At 42.2% G+C, this 17,869-nt stretch overlaps 2 protein-coding genes and 1 long non-coding RNA gene across 4 annotated transcripts in view; 2 read left to right on the top strand and 1 right to left on the bottom strand.

Moving 5' to 3' along the window:
* Positions 1–2,995, top strand: part of LOC143294324 (uncharacterized) — a 10,795-nt gene extending 7,800 nt beyond the window's left edge. For both annotated transcript variants that reach the window (XM_076605773.1, XM_076605772.1), the window contains exon 3: positions 1,488–2,995. In XM_076605773.1, the coding sequence (XP_076461888.1) occupies positions 1,488–2,145 (658 nt within the window). In that variant the 3' untranslated portion in view covers positions 2,146–2,995. The remainder of the gene's footprint in view (positions 1–1,487) is intronic.
* Positions 2,996–7,934: 4,939 nt separating this feature from the next.
* LOC143293740 (uncharacterized) lies at positions 7,935–12,029 on the top strand. The gene is made up of 2 exons (XR_013056801.1): positions 7,935–8,186; positions 9,232–12,029. It is a non-coding gene; the product is annotated as an uncharacterized LOC143293740 (long non-coding RNA).
* On the bottom strand, positions 11,999–17,154 carry LOC143293739 (DDRGK domain-containing protein 1-like). The gene is made up of 7 exons (XM_076604948.1): positions 17,031–17,154; positions 15,782–15,901; positions 15,308–15,429; positions 14,729–14,830; positions 13,831–13,953; positions 13,130–13,225; positions 11,999–12,351 (listed from the first exon to the last, which is right to left on the bottom strand). The coding sequence occupies exons 1-7, from the start codon at positions 17,125–17,127 to the stop codon at positions 12,103–12,105; spliced, it is 909 nt and encodes a 302-aa protein (XP_076461063.1). The 5' UTR covers positions 17,128–17,154; the 3' UTR covers positions 11,999–12,102.
* Between the last annotated feature and the right edge of the window lie 715 nt (positions 17,155–17,869).

The following is a 17,869-nucleotide window of genomic DNA, read 5'->3' as shown; positions in this document are numbered from 1 at the left end:
GTGGTGGTGGTAAGGGTTTCTTGTGTCGCTTGTGGTAGGGATGGTTGTGTTAGTTGTTGCGTTTTGTTGTTGCTTTGCTTTTTGCTCTGGGCACACGGAGACAGAAAGAGCAAGAAAAGAAGATAGATTATATTTCATAACCGTATGTGCTATTTATCTCTTTTTCTGTCCCCCCCACCCCACCCTCTCTCTCTCTATCATGGAGTTTCCGACAGAAAAAAAAGAAAAGAAACCTAGAAGGAAGGAAATATTAAATTAAGGGTAGATTGAAGAAAGGGGAGAAAGGAGAGAGGGAGTAGACTGAAGAAAGGGGAGAAAGGAGAGAGGGAGTAGACTGAAGAAAGAAGGGGAGAAAGGAGAGAGGGAGTAGACTGAAGAAAGAAGGGGAGAAAGGAGAGAGGGAGTAGATTGAAGAAAGGGGAGAAAGGAGAGAGGGAGCAGACTGAAGAAAGAAGGGGAGAAAGGAGAGAGGGAGTAGATTGAAGAAAGGGGAGAATGGAGAGAGGGAGTAGACTGAAGAAAGAAGGGGAGAAAGGAGAGAGGGAGTAGACTGAAGAAAGGGGAGAAAGGAGAGAGGGAGTAGACTGAAGAAAGAAAGGGGAGAAAGGAGAGAGGGAGTAGACTGAAGAAAGGGGAGAAAGGAGAGAGGGAGTAGACTGAAGAAAGAAGGGGAGAAAGGAGAGAGGGAGTAGACTGAAGAAAGGGGAGAAAGGAGAGAGGGAGTAGACTGAAGAAAGAAGGGGAGAAAGGAGAGAGGGAGTAGACTGAAGAAAGAAGGGGAGAAAGGAGAGAGGGAGTAGACTGAAGAAAGGGGAGAAAGGAGAGAGGGAGTAGACTGAAGAAAGAAAGGGGAGAAAGGAGAGAGGGAGTAGATTGAAGAAAGAAGGGGAGAAAGGAGAGAGGGAGTAGACTGAAGAAAGAAGGGGAGAAAGGAGAGAGGGAGTAGACTGAAGAAAGAAAGGGGAGAAAGGAGAGAGGGAGTAGATTGAAGAAAGAAGGGGAGAAAGGAGAGAGGGAGTAGACTGAAGAAAGAAGGGGAGAAAGGAGAGAGGGAGTAGACTGAAGAAAGGGGAGAAAGGAGAGAGGGAGTAGACTGAAGAATGGGGAGAAAGGAGAGAGGGAGCGTGAGGTGGGTTGTAACGTAAAGGAGGAAGGATGGAGGAAGAAAAAAAAAAGAAAGAAGGCATGGGCAAAATGAAAGCAATGAGTTGTTTTTTTTAACATGAGAAACCTATCAGATTGAGCAGACTTCTCTCTTGTCGTTTCATTGTTTCAAACGTTTGCACAATAAATTTGATCAACGCGGGCAATTCACGAACTGTACGGACAAGAAACATTAACTACAAGGTTTCGCGATGTGGCTCTGTTGGCATGAACGCAAAAAGGTGTTATAAACCACAAGCATCATGCACACGTATAAATCATATCAGTAGAGATCTCCACCTCCACAATGATCCCACGTTTACACTTGTCTGTGTTGTTTTCAGCCCTGAGGGTATAGGGCAGGTCAACCCTCAACCACTGACTGCCCCTGCTGCTCTCCCTTCCATGCCGCAGGGCTTGGCGCCCTCTGGTGGAAACTTTTACGCCCCCCAGCCCGCCGCTCCGGCCATGTACCCCCAGCCCGCCTACCACCACCCCCCCTCCATGGTGCCACAGATGATGGGCGGCCCCTCCATCCCCACCATGCAGCCTCAGCCCATGTACCCCGCCATGCAGCCCCCTTACCAGGCACCCGGGTATTATCATGGTGCGGCAGGAGCGCCAGGAGGAGGAGTCGTGCCCATTGTCCCCCCTCCCCGCACCCCGATCCCCCACAACTTCCACGTGGAGGGGGTGCTTCAGTACGGGCAGCTCACCACCATCCACTTCCGCGACAAGACCAACGACTTCCGAGGCATCCCGGAGTACCTCCGCCAGGAGCTGTTGAAGACCTACGGGCGGTACCCGGTGACGGACATTCGCATCGTGGCCATCAACGGCCAGTTCCACATCTACGCCTCGCCCCGGAAAGGGGAGGACTCCGACGAGTTCGTTGAGTACGACGACGGTCCCGGCACTCCGCATAACCGCCTGGTGGGCTTCAACGAAGTCCGGGGGCAGCCTAGAGACTTGCTTCAGCGCAACAACCGAGTTCAGTATTGATGGTCTCCCCCGCCCGCGGTGCGTCTGTGTAGCGAGATAGTTTTTGTTTCAATTCCAAAGAAGTGTCAAAGCGTGGAGACTGACCCACAGAGGCAACACCCTATCTGCTCTGGAAAAAAAAAAGAGTACATTTTTGTCTAACGCATAAACATAATGCACTAGCAAGACATTGGATTTGCACCTGTTTGTCGTTCACACCGTGAAATTTGAACAGTGTTTGTTAGCTGAACAGTGTGGTGTGGTCCTGGAGAGGTGTTCTCAAATTTGGGTGCGCATGACATAACAACGTCGTGGGATCTGGTGATTGTTTTGACAGCAGGCGCAAGTGAAGACTCATACAGGTAGCAGTCACAGTTTCATTTTCAAGGAGGTGTCAAAACGTGCGGACTTACCCATACACACGACATCACATCTGCTTTGGAAAAATATAACCTGTGCATATCTCCGACACGTCTACAAGACAATGGATTTGCATGTTTGTTGTTGTTCGCATCGTGAAACTGGAACGGCGCCTGTGAAGGCTGAAGAGTCCAGTCCTTGAACGCTATTCTTGAATTTAGGTGAACAAAACATGACGCCAGTGTTAAAACTAAGTTCACCCCCTCCAGCAACGCAACCTTCACTGAACCAAGACCCAAGTCCTGAACAGCTTGACCTTAAGGGCGTCATCCAATAGGCGTTAAAGCATGATCAACTTTACGTTATGCCAGTGGGCCCAGATGCAGACACAGACACAGACACGCGCGCGCATGCACGTATGTACACACACACACACACACATGCACACACACAGACGTCAGTCAACAAGATGGGGTCGGTGGTTATTTTGTTTCTTCGCCCCCCCCCCCCCCCCCCCGACCCCCATCCCCCTGCCTCCCCCATTTCTCTCTCTCTCTCTCTCTCTTTATTTATTTATTTTTTTCAACCCAGTTTCTGTTCTTTTCGGAAGAAATGCCCAAGGCAGTTAAAGGAAAGTTCTAGATATTTTTGTGTTCCACTTTCACACATACACACCTCCATTCTTTTTAAAGGAGACACAATTGGACTATTGCAATAAGCAGCTGGAGTCACCAGCGCGCGCGCACACACACACACACACACGCACACGCACACACACACAGAAAGAACAGAAAGAAGGACGGAAGAAATGGAAAAGTTGGAAGGCAGAAGAAATCATGTTGTAGTTATTATTTATTATTTTGTTTGTTTGCTGTAAATGAGAGAGAGAGATGCCTGCGCGCATATATAATGTGTGTGTGTGCGTGCGTGCGTGCGTGTGTGTGTGTGTGTGTGTGTGTGCACGCGCGCCCGTACAAAAAATTATGTGTTTGTGCACTTATTCCATGTCCACATCTGCAAAATATGCCATATTTCTCATTTGGTTATTGTCGATTCTGACTATTGGAATGATTGAATTGTCAAAGTGACAGCGAGGTCTGAATCGTGTTTTTTTGTTTGTTTTCTTTTCTTTTCTTTCAGAACTGCTCGAAATGGTTTTCACGAGATATATTTACAGTTTATGGCTTGGAAGATGCAAACAGATTTCAAACGTCATTGTCTCCATGTCACATGGATTTCATTGGCAGGGAGTAGCATTGTAATAAAGGTTATATAATGCTGTGGTTTGTACTTCTTTTCTTTCTTTCTTTCTTTTTTTTTCTTTTCTTTCTTTTCTTTTCTTTCTTTTTTTTTTTTAATATTCGTGCCATTACTCTTGTGTCGATTATTCAGAACTCCTCCACACACAGGCGCGCCAAAGTTTGGCAAATATCCAGCATCGCCGAAAACTACGAGATGTCAGGTCGCCATGAGGACACCATTCAGAGGAGACCCGCACTTCCGCTGAGTTACATCGGCACTGTTTAATATGTAGTGGTGTCTGTCGCCTCTCCAAGACCATCCTCCAGGGGGAAAGGAGACAGGGAAGACAGAGGTGGACAGACAATATTACAGACTGGAAGGAGCTTTGCCGAAACCCAGACGCTGGCACAACAGTGAGATACGGAGGCTTATGGCGCTGCATTCCACCATGCAGTGCCCCTGGGTTTGTGAGAGAGCAGTAAGCAAGGAGCTGAGTTACATCGGTGGTGCTTAGTCATGCCCGCTCTAATTCAGTACCGACAGATTTCAGTTGCTGAGTACCTTGCTGAGGACCATTCATTTTGCACAGCTCCGGACTCAGACTGAGTGAGGCCTCCTCTGGCAGTGAGAACACCAGTCTGTCCATAGATCTGCAGACACTGAAAACAGACACGAACTTACCACACAAAAGAAAGGGGAAAATAGAAACCTAGGTCAACATGCGAGTAGGGCATGAAGGGCCACAAATATTAAGAAACGGTTTTTCCTTGCTTTATAATGAATGGTGAGGATGAAAACGATGTTGATGCTGCCAAGGAGATTTGAGGCTGTGTGACAGAGCTGTGGTAGATTTTACTTCATTAAATGATCCCGTTGTCAACCAGGATCGAGAGATAGAGCACCTGCATCGTCAGTCTCAAACTTTGTGGACATCCATTGAAGCCCATCATATACTCCCCTCTGGGAAGGAGCCGACCACGGGGTGATAACATTCCACAATAATGATTATGCCTCTGGTGAGCTTTGACTGAACCCACGACCCCCCAAGTCGTCAGTCCGTGACGCTAACCTCTTCGTGACGAGTGGTCAAGTGATTCCGTTGTTGTTTTGTTCTGTGCGCAAATAATGAAATGTATTCCACGAGTCCATCAGAGACGTGTTCGTTCATAAACGTTAAAACACGTGCAGCAGACATCAGACACAAGTAAGCAGATGTCGGAAATTTATCGAAGTCAGGAACTTCAAATATTCAAGTGATAAGAAAACACAGTTGCTTCCTCTTCTGTCACGATGAATTATATAAACGTCCAGTTGGCTGCTGCCCTTAAGATCAAGTTGTTTGGGGCTGAGGTCTTGTTCCGTGAAGGGTGGCGTGGTGAGGCGTTGGGTCCTGGTGTCTTGTGGGGGCCCTGCTGTCACTGGATGAGTGAGATCCTGGCTGACGGTGTCCTCGCTGGGGCCTGCTTACTCTTCTGGGTGGTTGGCCGTTCCAGTGGAATGACACATAGATTTACAATTTCAACCCAAAAATATTGACTTCAGAGTTGTGTACCTTTGTTTTAAATTAAAGGAGTAAAACTAACTGTACCCGTTTGTTTATTGCAGAGCGGCATCTGTGTTATATCTGGGACGAAAGGGAATCAAGTTGCAGTTCAGACTGATTCGTAGTCAGATTCAACCCACGGCAACCACCGAAAGGAATAAGTTATATGATTCTGTTCACATGTGTATGCTTTACTTTTGACGTGCCAGATCCAAACACCCAAGCCCAGAACAACCTAACCTTTAAGGGTGTCAGCCAATAAATTTATTGGTCGTTAAACTTAGTACTGCTGCTTGGGGTGCTTGCAGAATCAAATCAGTCTTTCTGTTTCTTTTCGGTTTTTTTATTTTTTTAATTTTTTTATTTTTATTTTTAGCTCTACTTACTGTGACTGTATTGTATGATCATAAGAATGTGTATTATCTTTGAATTGTTAAAATAATCCTTTTCATATTCTTTCAAATGTCGTACGAATTCCATTTTTCTGTAAAACTCGGAAGGTTACCTGTTCAAATTTGTCTGTATTGCAGCAATAAAGATGTCAATGATCAGTGAATCGAATATAAGTATTTCGATTGTATGTGTTACACTTATCTGTACTCGGTCAGTGCGGATGAGAGAGAGAGAGAGAGAGAGAGAGTTCCTGCTTGCAGGCAGGATCCGCAAAGGTCCTCTTAGCACACCACGAAAGCCCCTCTCTCTCTCTCTCTCGTTTAGGTTTAACGTTCACTTTTGGCACAAAACTGTCCAAAGTTTGATACAATTTTTAATGCTGATTCTTGTTTTCTTTTCTTTTTTCTGTGCCTTACTTTCCACCGTTACTGCAGCCGGTGTGGGTGACCTCTTACTTCTCAGAACAAGTACAGAAAGCAAAACTACAGAACAACAAGACACATGCATGACACTGCTCGTTTTTTATTTGTCTGTTTATATGTTGTTATCTTATTTATTTCTTCTTTGGTGGGGGGGTGGGGGAGGAGGGGAGCGGGAGGGGAGAGGGGGGAGGAGGGGTTGTTTTTGTTGGTGTTGTTGTTGTTGTTTTGTGTGTGTGTGTGTGTGTGTGTGTTTTGTGTGTGTGTGTGTGTGTGTGTGTGTGTGTGTGTGTGTGTGTGTGTGTGTGTGTTGCGTGTTCTGACTGGCCATAATCTTCACGTTCTAAAGTGCCCAGTTTCGTAACGCATCAGACATATAAAACACTCTGACCGCATTTCTTTTCCCTTTTTATTCCCACTCCCCCACCCACCAACCCCTCGCTTTATTTGATTCTATTCTATTCTATTATTGTCTCAATAGCTCCACTCTTTCTGCGTATTGTCCGAGTTTTTCCCGCACTGAAGAATCAGGCTACGCGTCTCTCCCTGAACTTGACATCCGATTGGACAGTTTTTCTTCTTAACGCTTATTTCCTGTCACATTTGCCCCACTTATTCTTCGTTTGCAGTTAAGAACAAACTGTTGTGAAAAGATACGTGGTTGGAGATCACGCACACAAGCTTATTTATCCATTTCCTCTTGACGCTATAAGAGTGATAACCAGGATTATTTCTTGTTCAATTAAGTAAATGCGGTCAGTAAATCAATGTTTTCACTATGTGTGTTTACCAGAGAATCTTGCACACCCTGTCGGTCTTTCTCTGAAATTGATCATTGGACGTTTCCTCTGGATTGTATGAAACTGAAGCGCCCATGGCCAAAGTGAGTTACCCCCTTGGCAGTTCTTGGCTGTTTACATCATGTTTTATTTCATGTAATTCGGTGGGTGCACTGGCCTATATATTATATCAAGTATGTGTTTGTATGATTGTATTAATGACTGCATGTTGAAATTCATTTAGGTAAAAATGGTACCTGATGATAAACACTAGAAGCTTAATTGTCCTGTATCAGTAGTGTGTGTGTGTGTGTGTGTGTGTGTGTGTGTGTGTGTGTGTGTGTGTGTGTGTGTAACTGTAATTATGACAAAAATGTGTGTTTTCTTAAAACAACCCAAAAACATAAATACACATATATACATATATGAATACATAGATACATAGATAGATAGATAGATAGACAGATAGATAGATAGACAGATAGATATATATTTTGACCCTGCCCTTTATGTGGAAGTGGGGTGGGGAGAGATGTTGAGGGAGGAGAGTGTACGTGAAGTGTCTTCAGCGCTGATATGATCAGTCATGCATATTATGCATGCACCCATTTCTGCTAGACAGGTGAGTTTCTAAATCACTCACACACGGCACACAGACACACACACACACTCTCTCTCTCACATACACACACACACATGCACGCACACACGCACGCACGCACACACACACACACACGCTCACACACGCACGCACGCACGCACACACACACAAACACACTGATACACACACACATACACGCACTCGCACGCACACACACTCACAAACACACACACACACACACACTCACAAACACACACACACGCACACACACTCACACACACACACACACACACACACATACCGGTCGTTGTGAGAGACGTAGCTATTGGTGATATATTCCACTGTTACGTCGCCTACCCACTACTGAAAATGCTCTGGTGACGTCAGTCATGTCAAGTTAATGATTTTTCCATAGTTCACACTCGCACCCTTCCCCCGTCTCTCACCCCCGTAAACGCCCAACCTATCCCAGCTGTACTGTGCACTGCATAAAACTATATTTGAACGTGGTTTCAGCGCGGCACATCAAAAGACCAGCATGGGACGTGTGGGTTTCGACTGGTTCTGCGAAGCACAGTCTTGCATTTTGTTTCTATGCATGACCGCTGAGGTAGAACGCATATCATTAAGTGTGGTTTTATTATTGGAGCTGTACACGAATTGGTAGTGTTTGCATTTGGGTCTCCGGCACCGTTTGGAGCAGTGGCAGTGGACGGGACGTGTAGGTAAGTCAGTGATTGTTTAGTAAAAGTGCATATGATCTCAAGCCATGTAGCTATATATAATATCAAGTCATATTCAATAAACTATCAGTGTCAGAGTGTCAATGTCAGTGTCTGTCTGTCTGTCTCTTTCACGCACGCACACACACACACACACAAACAACACACACACACACACACACACAAGGGGGTGGTGGTGAGGGGGAGCAGTGGAGAGGTTTGACATACTACAGTTTTATTTGTTAAGTTCATTATCACATCTTACTCCAATATGATAGCTGTAAAAGGGAAACTGTTATGTGTTCAGATATGCAAATTAGCACGTGAACTATTCAGATATGTATTATTACACATGTGCAATTTCAGCCTCTACAGTAAGTGGAAGTAAGTCAGGGGAAATCTTTAATGAACATCCCTTGTATATACAACAAAAGAGAATCAGCGATTACATACATCCATCTGTCTGTCTGACCGGCTTTAGGAATGGCTTACACAACCTGGGATCTGGTAGCAAGTATTTTGTAGGGTTTATGTGACGTTATGATGCTCATCGAATTAGTAGTTCAAACGAGGGTTGAATCTGTGTCTGTTTCTCTTTCGTGTCTCTTCCGCTATGTTTGTTCGTTCACTCTCCTGTCTGTGTGTGGGAAGAGGGGTTTCAATTAAGGCCGTACAAAAGCTTTTTTGCTTCCTTTGCCACGTTTTGAAAGCAAGCTTCATTGAACGTTTGAAGCAACCGTGGTTCATGGTTCAGGAAAGAAGGGAAACAACTGTTGAAAACCTCAGACAAACACATATAACTAATTCAAGAATTTGCTCCCCAATGTTGAAACGAGGTTGATTTTTGAGCCGTCGCATATACATGTGTGTTTGTGTGTGTGTGAGTGCGCGCGCGCGTGTGTGTGTGTGTGTTCGCGCGCGTGCGTGCATGTGTGGCTTCAACTCATTATTTTGCTTTAATGTTGTTTGTTCACTTAATATTACCAAAATAATTTCTTCCAAAATACAAAACTTGTCCCGTTTCTTTCTGTTCCACTGTGGACTGCAGACAGATCACATGGCCTAACCCCACATTCTCCAGGGATATACCACAAGGGAGAGCTGCACCACGAACCCTGCACACTTCCCAGCTTGGAGTTCCCATGTACCAACGACTTTATTTCCCTTCCTATGTGGTAGCGTCTCCGCGGGTGAGCGCTGTTCCTGTGTCAGTCTGGTCTCTCCCTCCCATTGTGCCTGCGGTGCCAACCCTGCCTGTTTACCTGACAACGCGGCACTCCTATCATACCATGCCACCAGCGTATCCTTATGTGATTCTTCCTGCCATTTCTCCCAGCTTCTACAAAGAAAGTACTACTCAAAACAGACTTATCACCGGCACCCGTTTCCATGGCAATATCAGTGGTTTCCCAGCTATTCCGGATGCTGTACTGCACAGGGGGGATGAAGGTGGTGATTTCATTGACTACTATCCTGGGGATATCCGCTTGAGCGGATTTAATCAAGTGAGAGGGGAACCGCGAGACATGAGGCCAAAGCATCGTACATGATATTATTAATAAGGCATTTCTGACATACATTGGCACATGGGTGGGTTTTTTTTTCATAGCCAACTGGGGGAAAAAAAAGAAAACAGTAGGCTGCACAGTATCAACAGTTAATTTTCTCATCCTTTTACTTGTACTTGAAATGTGATTTAAAATACATACAAGAAAACTGCACATGTACAGTAGTAAAGTAATATATATACAATATGCCTTGAACTTGTGTACAAAAACATTGCTCTTTGATTTTGTACTCAGAAGTGGTCTGAGAGAGGGGAGGGTTGGGGGGACAGACAGACAGCAAGAGATAGATTGGAGGGAAGGGGACTTGTGCTATTTTAACTGAAACATGATGTGAACATGCAATCCTGAGGGGAGTTCCCAGTTCTCTTTCAGATATGGTGACAAAAAGAAGACAGTTCTGACTGACAACAGGCATACGCAAAGAAGTAAAAGAAACATGAAAGTAATCAACCATATCATTCAGAATGTATCAAACCACTCAGTCAAGCCACCAGGCTCACCAACAAAGCGAGAAATGAATCATTTATTCTGAAGGATGAACTGACAACAATACATGTATTTCTGAATGCTGACAACACATATTACTTTGCTGTTTTTTTCTTCTTCTTCTTTGGTTGTGCATGGCTTTCAGAAATGTATGACTGTATAAATAAAAAAACAAACAAACAACTGAGTTTACGTGTGTTTCTGTGCAGATGAATGAACGCACTGGTAAAATACAGCTCTTGCAAAATCAGACCATCCATATAGGGTATACATGTACATGCATCAAAAGTACAGCAGAAACTGAGAGACAAGCATGCTGCTGGAGCATCCGAACAAAATGAACATTTGCAATATCCTGTCAATATTGAAATTCTTCATCCCCACCCGTTTCCAAATCTTATTTGATGGGCATCATGTACAGACTGGTGGAAAAAAAAAGAGAGAAAAAAAGATCTTATTATTCTCAACTGCAGTACACACTTTAACTTTTACAGTTAACTTTTAGTTTGTAATTTTTCAATCATATTGTGTTCCATTGTTGGTGTGTTACCTTTCTTCATTAAAATGATGCAATTGCTTTTCTATATTTTTTGTTTCAAAGCAGAATTTTAAAAGAATTCAGTGACAGAATTAAGATCCCGTTATCCATACTGATAAAGAATTAAATAAGATTTTATTTTTACAGATCAATAAAGATTATTCCCCATACCTGCGCACACAAGACACCAACTAACAACATTTTAAATCACATGTATGCACAAACATAACAAGGCACATAAACAAGAAAAAGACGTGTTTAAAAGTTTCTTGTCTCTCATACACTACTATCAACATGATTCTGTAACAATGAACAATAATACCCTGGCACAAGTCAGACAGATTTTACTCAGGAGCGGCCCATTTCCCCTGATTGAAATGTTCACAGCTTCCAGCATAAATGATGTTTTCCCCCTAAATGTATAATTTTATTCAAAATACCTTACTGTGACCTGCTGGTGCAGACTCACAGTGGTCTGATTCCTGTCTTGGGCAAAATACTGCTCCAACAAAGTAAAGAAATCAAAAGTAGTTGACGCTAGTAGCCTCCCTCCAGCAACTGCATAAACCTCATTGCTGCCCAACTCCACCAACCACACCATCCCTTCTTCCTAACTCCAACTCCCCCTCCCAGTCCCTCATTCAACAATTTCTACAACAGAACAAAAACAGTTTATTACCACAGACTCTGGTAAGGCATGAAATCTTCAAGTTCTCATCATCACACTGAAAATACTTAAACAATGGGGCAACAGGGACAATCAAAACAGCTACATTGTTTATTTTAGTTTCTGACAGAACAGGACTTGAACAGTGTTCATATTCTTCTGTTGAAATGTTATCATAACAAAACAATAGACTTGACACTGATGGAGATATATATGTATGTATCGAAACACACACACACAGACACACAAATACCCACATGTGTATACACACTCCTTCCCTTCCTCTTAAAAGTCAGCAATAACCAAAAAACTGCCATCCGCCAATCTTTTCCTATCTGTTCCCATCACCACTCACCACACTGTATTGACTGACACCAGTGGTAACACAAGCATTCATCCAAACACATCCACCCACACTCACATATACACACTCCCTTCCTCTGAGAAAGTAAAAATCATCAACAAAAACACCCACAAAAAACACCACTTGCCAGGTTTCCCAATCCATCCCATCACAGTCCAAACAGACACACACATGCACATACACACACTTTTTCTTCCTCACAAAAAAAGTCCACAACCCCCCCCCCCTCCCAAAACCCCACCATCTTTAAACCTTCCCCCAACCGTCCGTCACTGCTCAACCACACTGTTCACACATCATGCCACAGCCAGCTCCTCGATCACGCTCTCAGCCGCTGCCTGCATGCGTCGGCTGTCCGGATCCAGCGTGATCAGGCGGTTACTAGACTCGGCCAGCTCCGAGATTGACACGCGACCGTGCTGACGCATGTACTTGGCCACAGACTCCAGCTCCTCCATGGTGATGTAGATGAACTTGCCTCGATCGTCGATCACGCCTGTCAGGTCGCCGCTCGCTTGGAGGTCTTGCACTCGCTGGATCACATCCTTGAAAAGACAACCGACATTTGACATTGCTGCTCAAAGTCCAGTCAACCTTACAGGGTCATATCAGGACTGCCCTACTACATAAAAAAACATTGAACAGCAATGAACACAAAACTCTTTTCTGGGGAAAAAAAAAAAAAAAAAAGATTCTGCAAAAAAGACAACTTTTGGATTTTCAGTCTAAAAGGCTGCTGTTTCCCATAATAGAAAACTTCCAATTGTAGACAGACATGTAGATATATTCAATAATTAAAACAGCCTAAAAACCTTCAGTGTGTAGACATACATAAATATATACATATATCTAAATGCTTAAAACAGCTCATAACCTTGAATATACAGTGACATGTAGATACACAGTAAAAGAAAAATAATAGATCAAAAAGTATCATAAACAGCAAATAAACAGAGTAAAAGAATAAAACCAGTAAGAAAAAGAAACTGAAGAGAAAAAAAAAGTGGTAAAACCAAATTTGACAAAAATGAAGTTGCTCCTCTTCCCAGTCTACAGTTTCTCTAGCTTTCTTTTACATTATCTGTATATTTTATCTTTCATTCTCCTGAATTAGAGCTATGCATGCATGTGAGTGACTGGTTTGTAAGCGCTTTGGTTTGTCTGCTCAAGATTCAGTGCGATATAAATGTTAATTATTATTATCAATATTTTTATTATTTATCATTATTATCAATATCAACACAATCATAAGCAGTAGTAGCATTACTACTACTACTACTACTATTATTATGGTTAGTTTTATTATTATTTCCAAGCACTGACCTGTGTTTTCAGTTTGAAGTGTCCTGCTAAATCTTCCAGCATCACCACCTTGGTGTCCTTGATATAGTTGATGAACTCTTGTAACAAAGACTCTGACTGGAAAAAGAAACAAAAATGTTATTATGCAAGATATGAACATGAACAACTGTACATGTGTACCAAATGATACGATCACATTCAATGCAACATTAACTCCGACTTAAAAAAAAAAAAAAATACTGTGCATGATACAGCTTTGTCTTGGGAAATTTTGTGAAATGTGTGTGACCTATAGCATTGACAACATACTAATATCTTCCATGCAAAGCTGCAACTTCTTCATAATATGAACCACTGACAATTAATTTACCCCCTCTCCCTTTCTTCCCAGTATTTGATGGTGATGCTAAAATATTTCAAAGCAAAAGGTTTCTAACATTGAATGATCTTAGAGCACAACATGTTCTATACTTATTAAATCTTCATGCCACCAAATCAAACATTTAAGAGAACTACACAGAATATAATCACCAGAATTATTCTGATTATGTACATCAAATTCCTCCAGTTATAAATATTTCCTTCTTCCATGCTCTTTTCGGTGGAAACACATGTTACATCTGAGATCATCTTAAGAAACAAATAAATAAGTGAAGACATCGTTTTCCAGACCAAAAAAAAAAAAAAAGAACAACAAAAAGAGTGGTCATCCATTCACATACACTGAGATCAGCCTCGGCCTCATTCTCCCCCTCCTCCTCCACTGTAAAGGCCTCCTTCATCTTCAGGTACTCCTCATGCTCCTGGCGCTCCTGTTCTTCTTTCAGTTTACGCTCCTCCTCCGCCTGGGGAAAGAGAGTTCATATCTCAAGTAATCATATGGGGGGTGGGTTGGGTGTGGCTGTGAGCCATGTTAAGTTACTGAGGGGCAAGAGAATCCTGTTGCAAGTGCAGTTTGGCATGGAAACAGAACTGCTATGTTTTTTGTTTTTTTTAATCATCTCAAACAGCCACATGAAAACAAAAGTTCTGCCTAACTTGCTATGTGGAACCATTTTAATTTCAATACCTTAATGTTGTGTATTTCTTTGAATACTTTGTTCCATTTAATATTCATCCTGAATTCTTCTTTCCACTTTTAAAAGTAATTTGGCTTACAATTATTAGTGATATTGGATACAGAGTTTATAAAATATCCATGCACCTTTACTTATGAAACAAATGATCTTCATATTTAAATCAAACTTTCTTTTCAGTTCTTCCCCACCCCCTTCCCCTATCAACATGGTAAGAAGACAACTAACTCTGACCAGTTTTATCTCCAACACCATCCGTCAGAGTAGAACAAACAATGGAAAACCTGCAAACAAGTTCACACAGATCAGCGACTGAATGATTATTGTACTGTTTGCCCAGAGAAGCACTGATGAATGAAACTGACAGAAATTCTAATCAGTAACATGCAGTTCTTCACATCACTTTGCAAACTTGTGAATAAAATATGCAGAGAATATTTAATGCTCCTGGTTTGATCTAGATCTATTTTTATTTTGAAACTTTAAACAAAAAAATGACCCAAACACCTGAATTAGCTATAACTGACACAACAGCGTAAATTACCCTTGCAGCCTCTTCCTTCTTGTCAATTTCTTCTTGTTTCTTTCGTCGTTCCTCTGTTTCCTTCTCTCGTTTCTTGCGATCCTCACGCTCACGTTCCATCTCCTGTACATTAGAAAATCAAATGATAAATAAACATATAAGCAAAAAGATGGACTAACAAGCAGACTGATAAAGACAAATATACAATGGTATGCAAAAACACATACAAATAAAAAAAAAACCACACACACAAAAAACCCTCTAACTTTATAGCAAAGTGCAACAAACATAATCACATGTAATAATGTATTATGTAACATACAGCTTTAAATGAAGAGACTGACAGTGACACAGAAAAAAACAAACAAGAAATTATGTAATGGTCTGAAAGGAAAACTTCAAGCATAAGAAATAAATCAACGCTGTCAGTGTCAAGCAACACATTATTTTACTGGGTGTTTCCAGGATTGTACACATGCACATATACAATCATGTGAGTGTTTATGCAAAATATTCTGAAGATTGTGTTTACATATTTCTCAAAATCCTATTTTTTGTCCCTTTCTTTGCCAGTTATTCAAACCACCTTAACATGTTTACCTCTCTGGCAGCTTTGCGTTCTGCCTTTTCTTGCAGCTTCCTCAACTTTTTGGCACCAATCTTCCCTTCTGGCTGCTCCACCTGGCTCAAGACATCTTCCTCATCCATCTGATCATCATCATCTGGGAGAAAATAGCACAACACAAATAATTATTGAACAGTTGGGTCTTTCATCAGCTACCTGAATTATTTCAGTTAAAAAAAAGAAGGATTCACTGAATTCACTGACTTCACATACAATACAGATACTGAGACACACATACAGTGACTCACTCACATCACACAAACAGTGACAAACATACAGTGAAACACTCATATAGTTTCTTTCCCACTGTGAACACGTGTAACATACATCATAGCATCAATTAACTAGCTTCATTTCAACTGATTCATCAGGATTGACAAAAGACAACAAAGCAAACCATAATATTAATAAATCTGTGGTAAAAATCTTAAGGAAAAAGGGAAAACTACCTGAATCGTCTTGGCGTACTCTCATCCGGCGGCGTCTTCTAGCACCGGGGGGTCCTTCTGCTGCCCTTGCTGCTGGTGGTGGCTGTGCCCCCGCCCTTTGTCTTTGCTCCCCATCTTTACCTGTCATAATTGGAGACCGACACAAAGAGTCTCACAGCAATAACTTGAAGAATGAAAGAACCTTGAAGTGAACAGTTCAAGCAGTGGTTCCAAAAAAGAATCTATAAGATCTATATTTCAGAAATAAAAATGAGTTCTTGAGTCTGGTCAAATTCTTGCTACATCCAGGACTGTGTATACCATCTAGTTTACTCTCTCACTTCTCCCCAAACAGCCCTGTTGTAAAAGCAGTGTTTGTTCTATTTCTAAACAACATGCCAGATTGCAATATATGACCTTATGAGCTTTAGGCTTTCAAGAGATGCAGCCAGTCACTGTAGCAAGGTACAATATCACACCAAGAAACATAAAATGATTCCATGTTTAAGCCTCTTCAGCCCGTGCCTGTATAGAGCTCTATTACAGTATTACTATTACAGTATTAGCCCTCACTCCTTTACTTTCAAAAGAGTTCAAATTTTCTTACTTCAATGCGTAAAATAGAACAAAAACTTTATTAGAAATTATTTATGTGTTAAAGGGAGGTGGGGTGGGGGTGGGGGGTCAGGACTGGGAGTGGGGGTGCATGGAGGTCTTCAATCTTCATCTTCAGTTGGTGGCATATTATTATATCTTGTTGCTCTTCTTTGGATGGGTACTTTCTTCTTGTTCATATCCTTGGTTAGATTGTTTTCATTTCTTCTTCTTCTTCCTTGGCATGGACTGGGAACCTGTGCGTTTCTCTGCTTGCAGTCATGAGATTTTGACATAGGAATCGTATCATGGTGATGGCATTTTTTGTCATTTTATCCACAAAAGGGGTGGTTGAAGGAGCAAAGACAGCATTCTCACAGCAGTCATGTCTTGAAATCTGTCTCAATAGCCGAATAGGGGACGCAGGGCGTCATCTTTCTAAAGTTACAAACACACAGTCAAACACTTCAACACTTTAATTTGTTTTTTGAAACACCTTAAAATCATTGTCGATCTTACATTTCACAACCACAGTGAGTACAGTAAATTACACCAGATGACGCAAGTTTTTTACATTGACTGCGATGTGTCTCCATTTACGTGGTCCAACTCGAAAGATAACAGTGATTAGGAAGTTTGTAAAATGTACTGCAGTCACTTTTCATGCGTGTCTTACCTGACTGGAATTTGCTGATGAGAGTAACAACGAGAACTACCAAGCCGATCACAGCAGCTGTTACCATATAGGCCGTGAAAGGCTCAATAGCCGCCATGTTTACATCAAGGGTTGCACGTTTGGATTGCAGATTGACCTCCCTTGACGGTCTTCTCTCCCAGAAATTACGAAAGTTTTTGTTTCAGTTTCTCAAGTTGGCGTCACTGCTTCACAAGATCTGAAGATGCCAGACCAGCAGCGTAACCCAACGTGCTCAGTCAGGCTTTGAGTACATGCATATGTATTTGTGCACACATCAGAGTGGACTTTTCCTTCATAATTTTGACCCTTTTGTTGCGGTGTTGTTTTTCAGTGCACCAAATGCATGCTACAAACAGAACAGAGATGAGAGAGAGTTTGGTTGAAAAAAGAACGCTTTATATATATATATATATATATATATAATGATAATAATAATGGAAATAAGATAAAAAGACAATACCGATAATAAATAAATAAGCAAATAAATGTAAAACACACACACACACACGCATAACATATCAGTGTAACAAACAGGCAGTTTCACAGATAGCACAAACACACACACACACACACACGCACACAATCTTCCAAATTACCCTGCACCCCCCCTCCCCCATACACTCAGTCATTCCTAGGCTACGTATCGCAGCTTCCACGACACACACACACACTTATACAAGCATACATACATACGCCCGTACTCCCCACCACACACCCACATACACAAATATATATATGCGCACCCGCACGTTCCAATTCCCGTTGCTCCCACAATACAGACATGCAGCCACACACACACACAACACAAAGTTTAAAAT

Source organism: Babylonia areolata, chromosome 19, assembly GCF_041734735.1.
Source record: "Babylonia areolata isolate BAREFJ2019XMU chromosome 19, ASM4173473v1, whole genome shotgun sequence".
Classification (NCBI taxonomy): domain Eukaryota; kingdom Metazoa; phylum Mollusca; class Gastropoda; order Neogastropoda; family Buccinidae; genus Babylonia; species Babylonia areolata.
The sequence above is the reverse complement of the archived record's forward strand: the minus strand, read 5'-3'. Positions and strand labels throughout refer to the sequence as shown.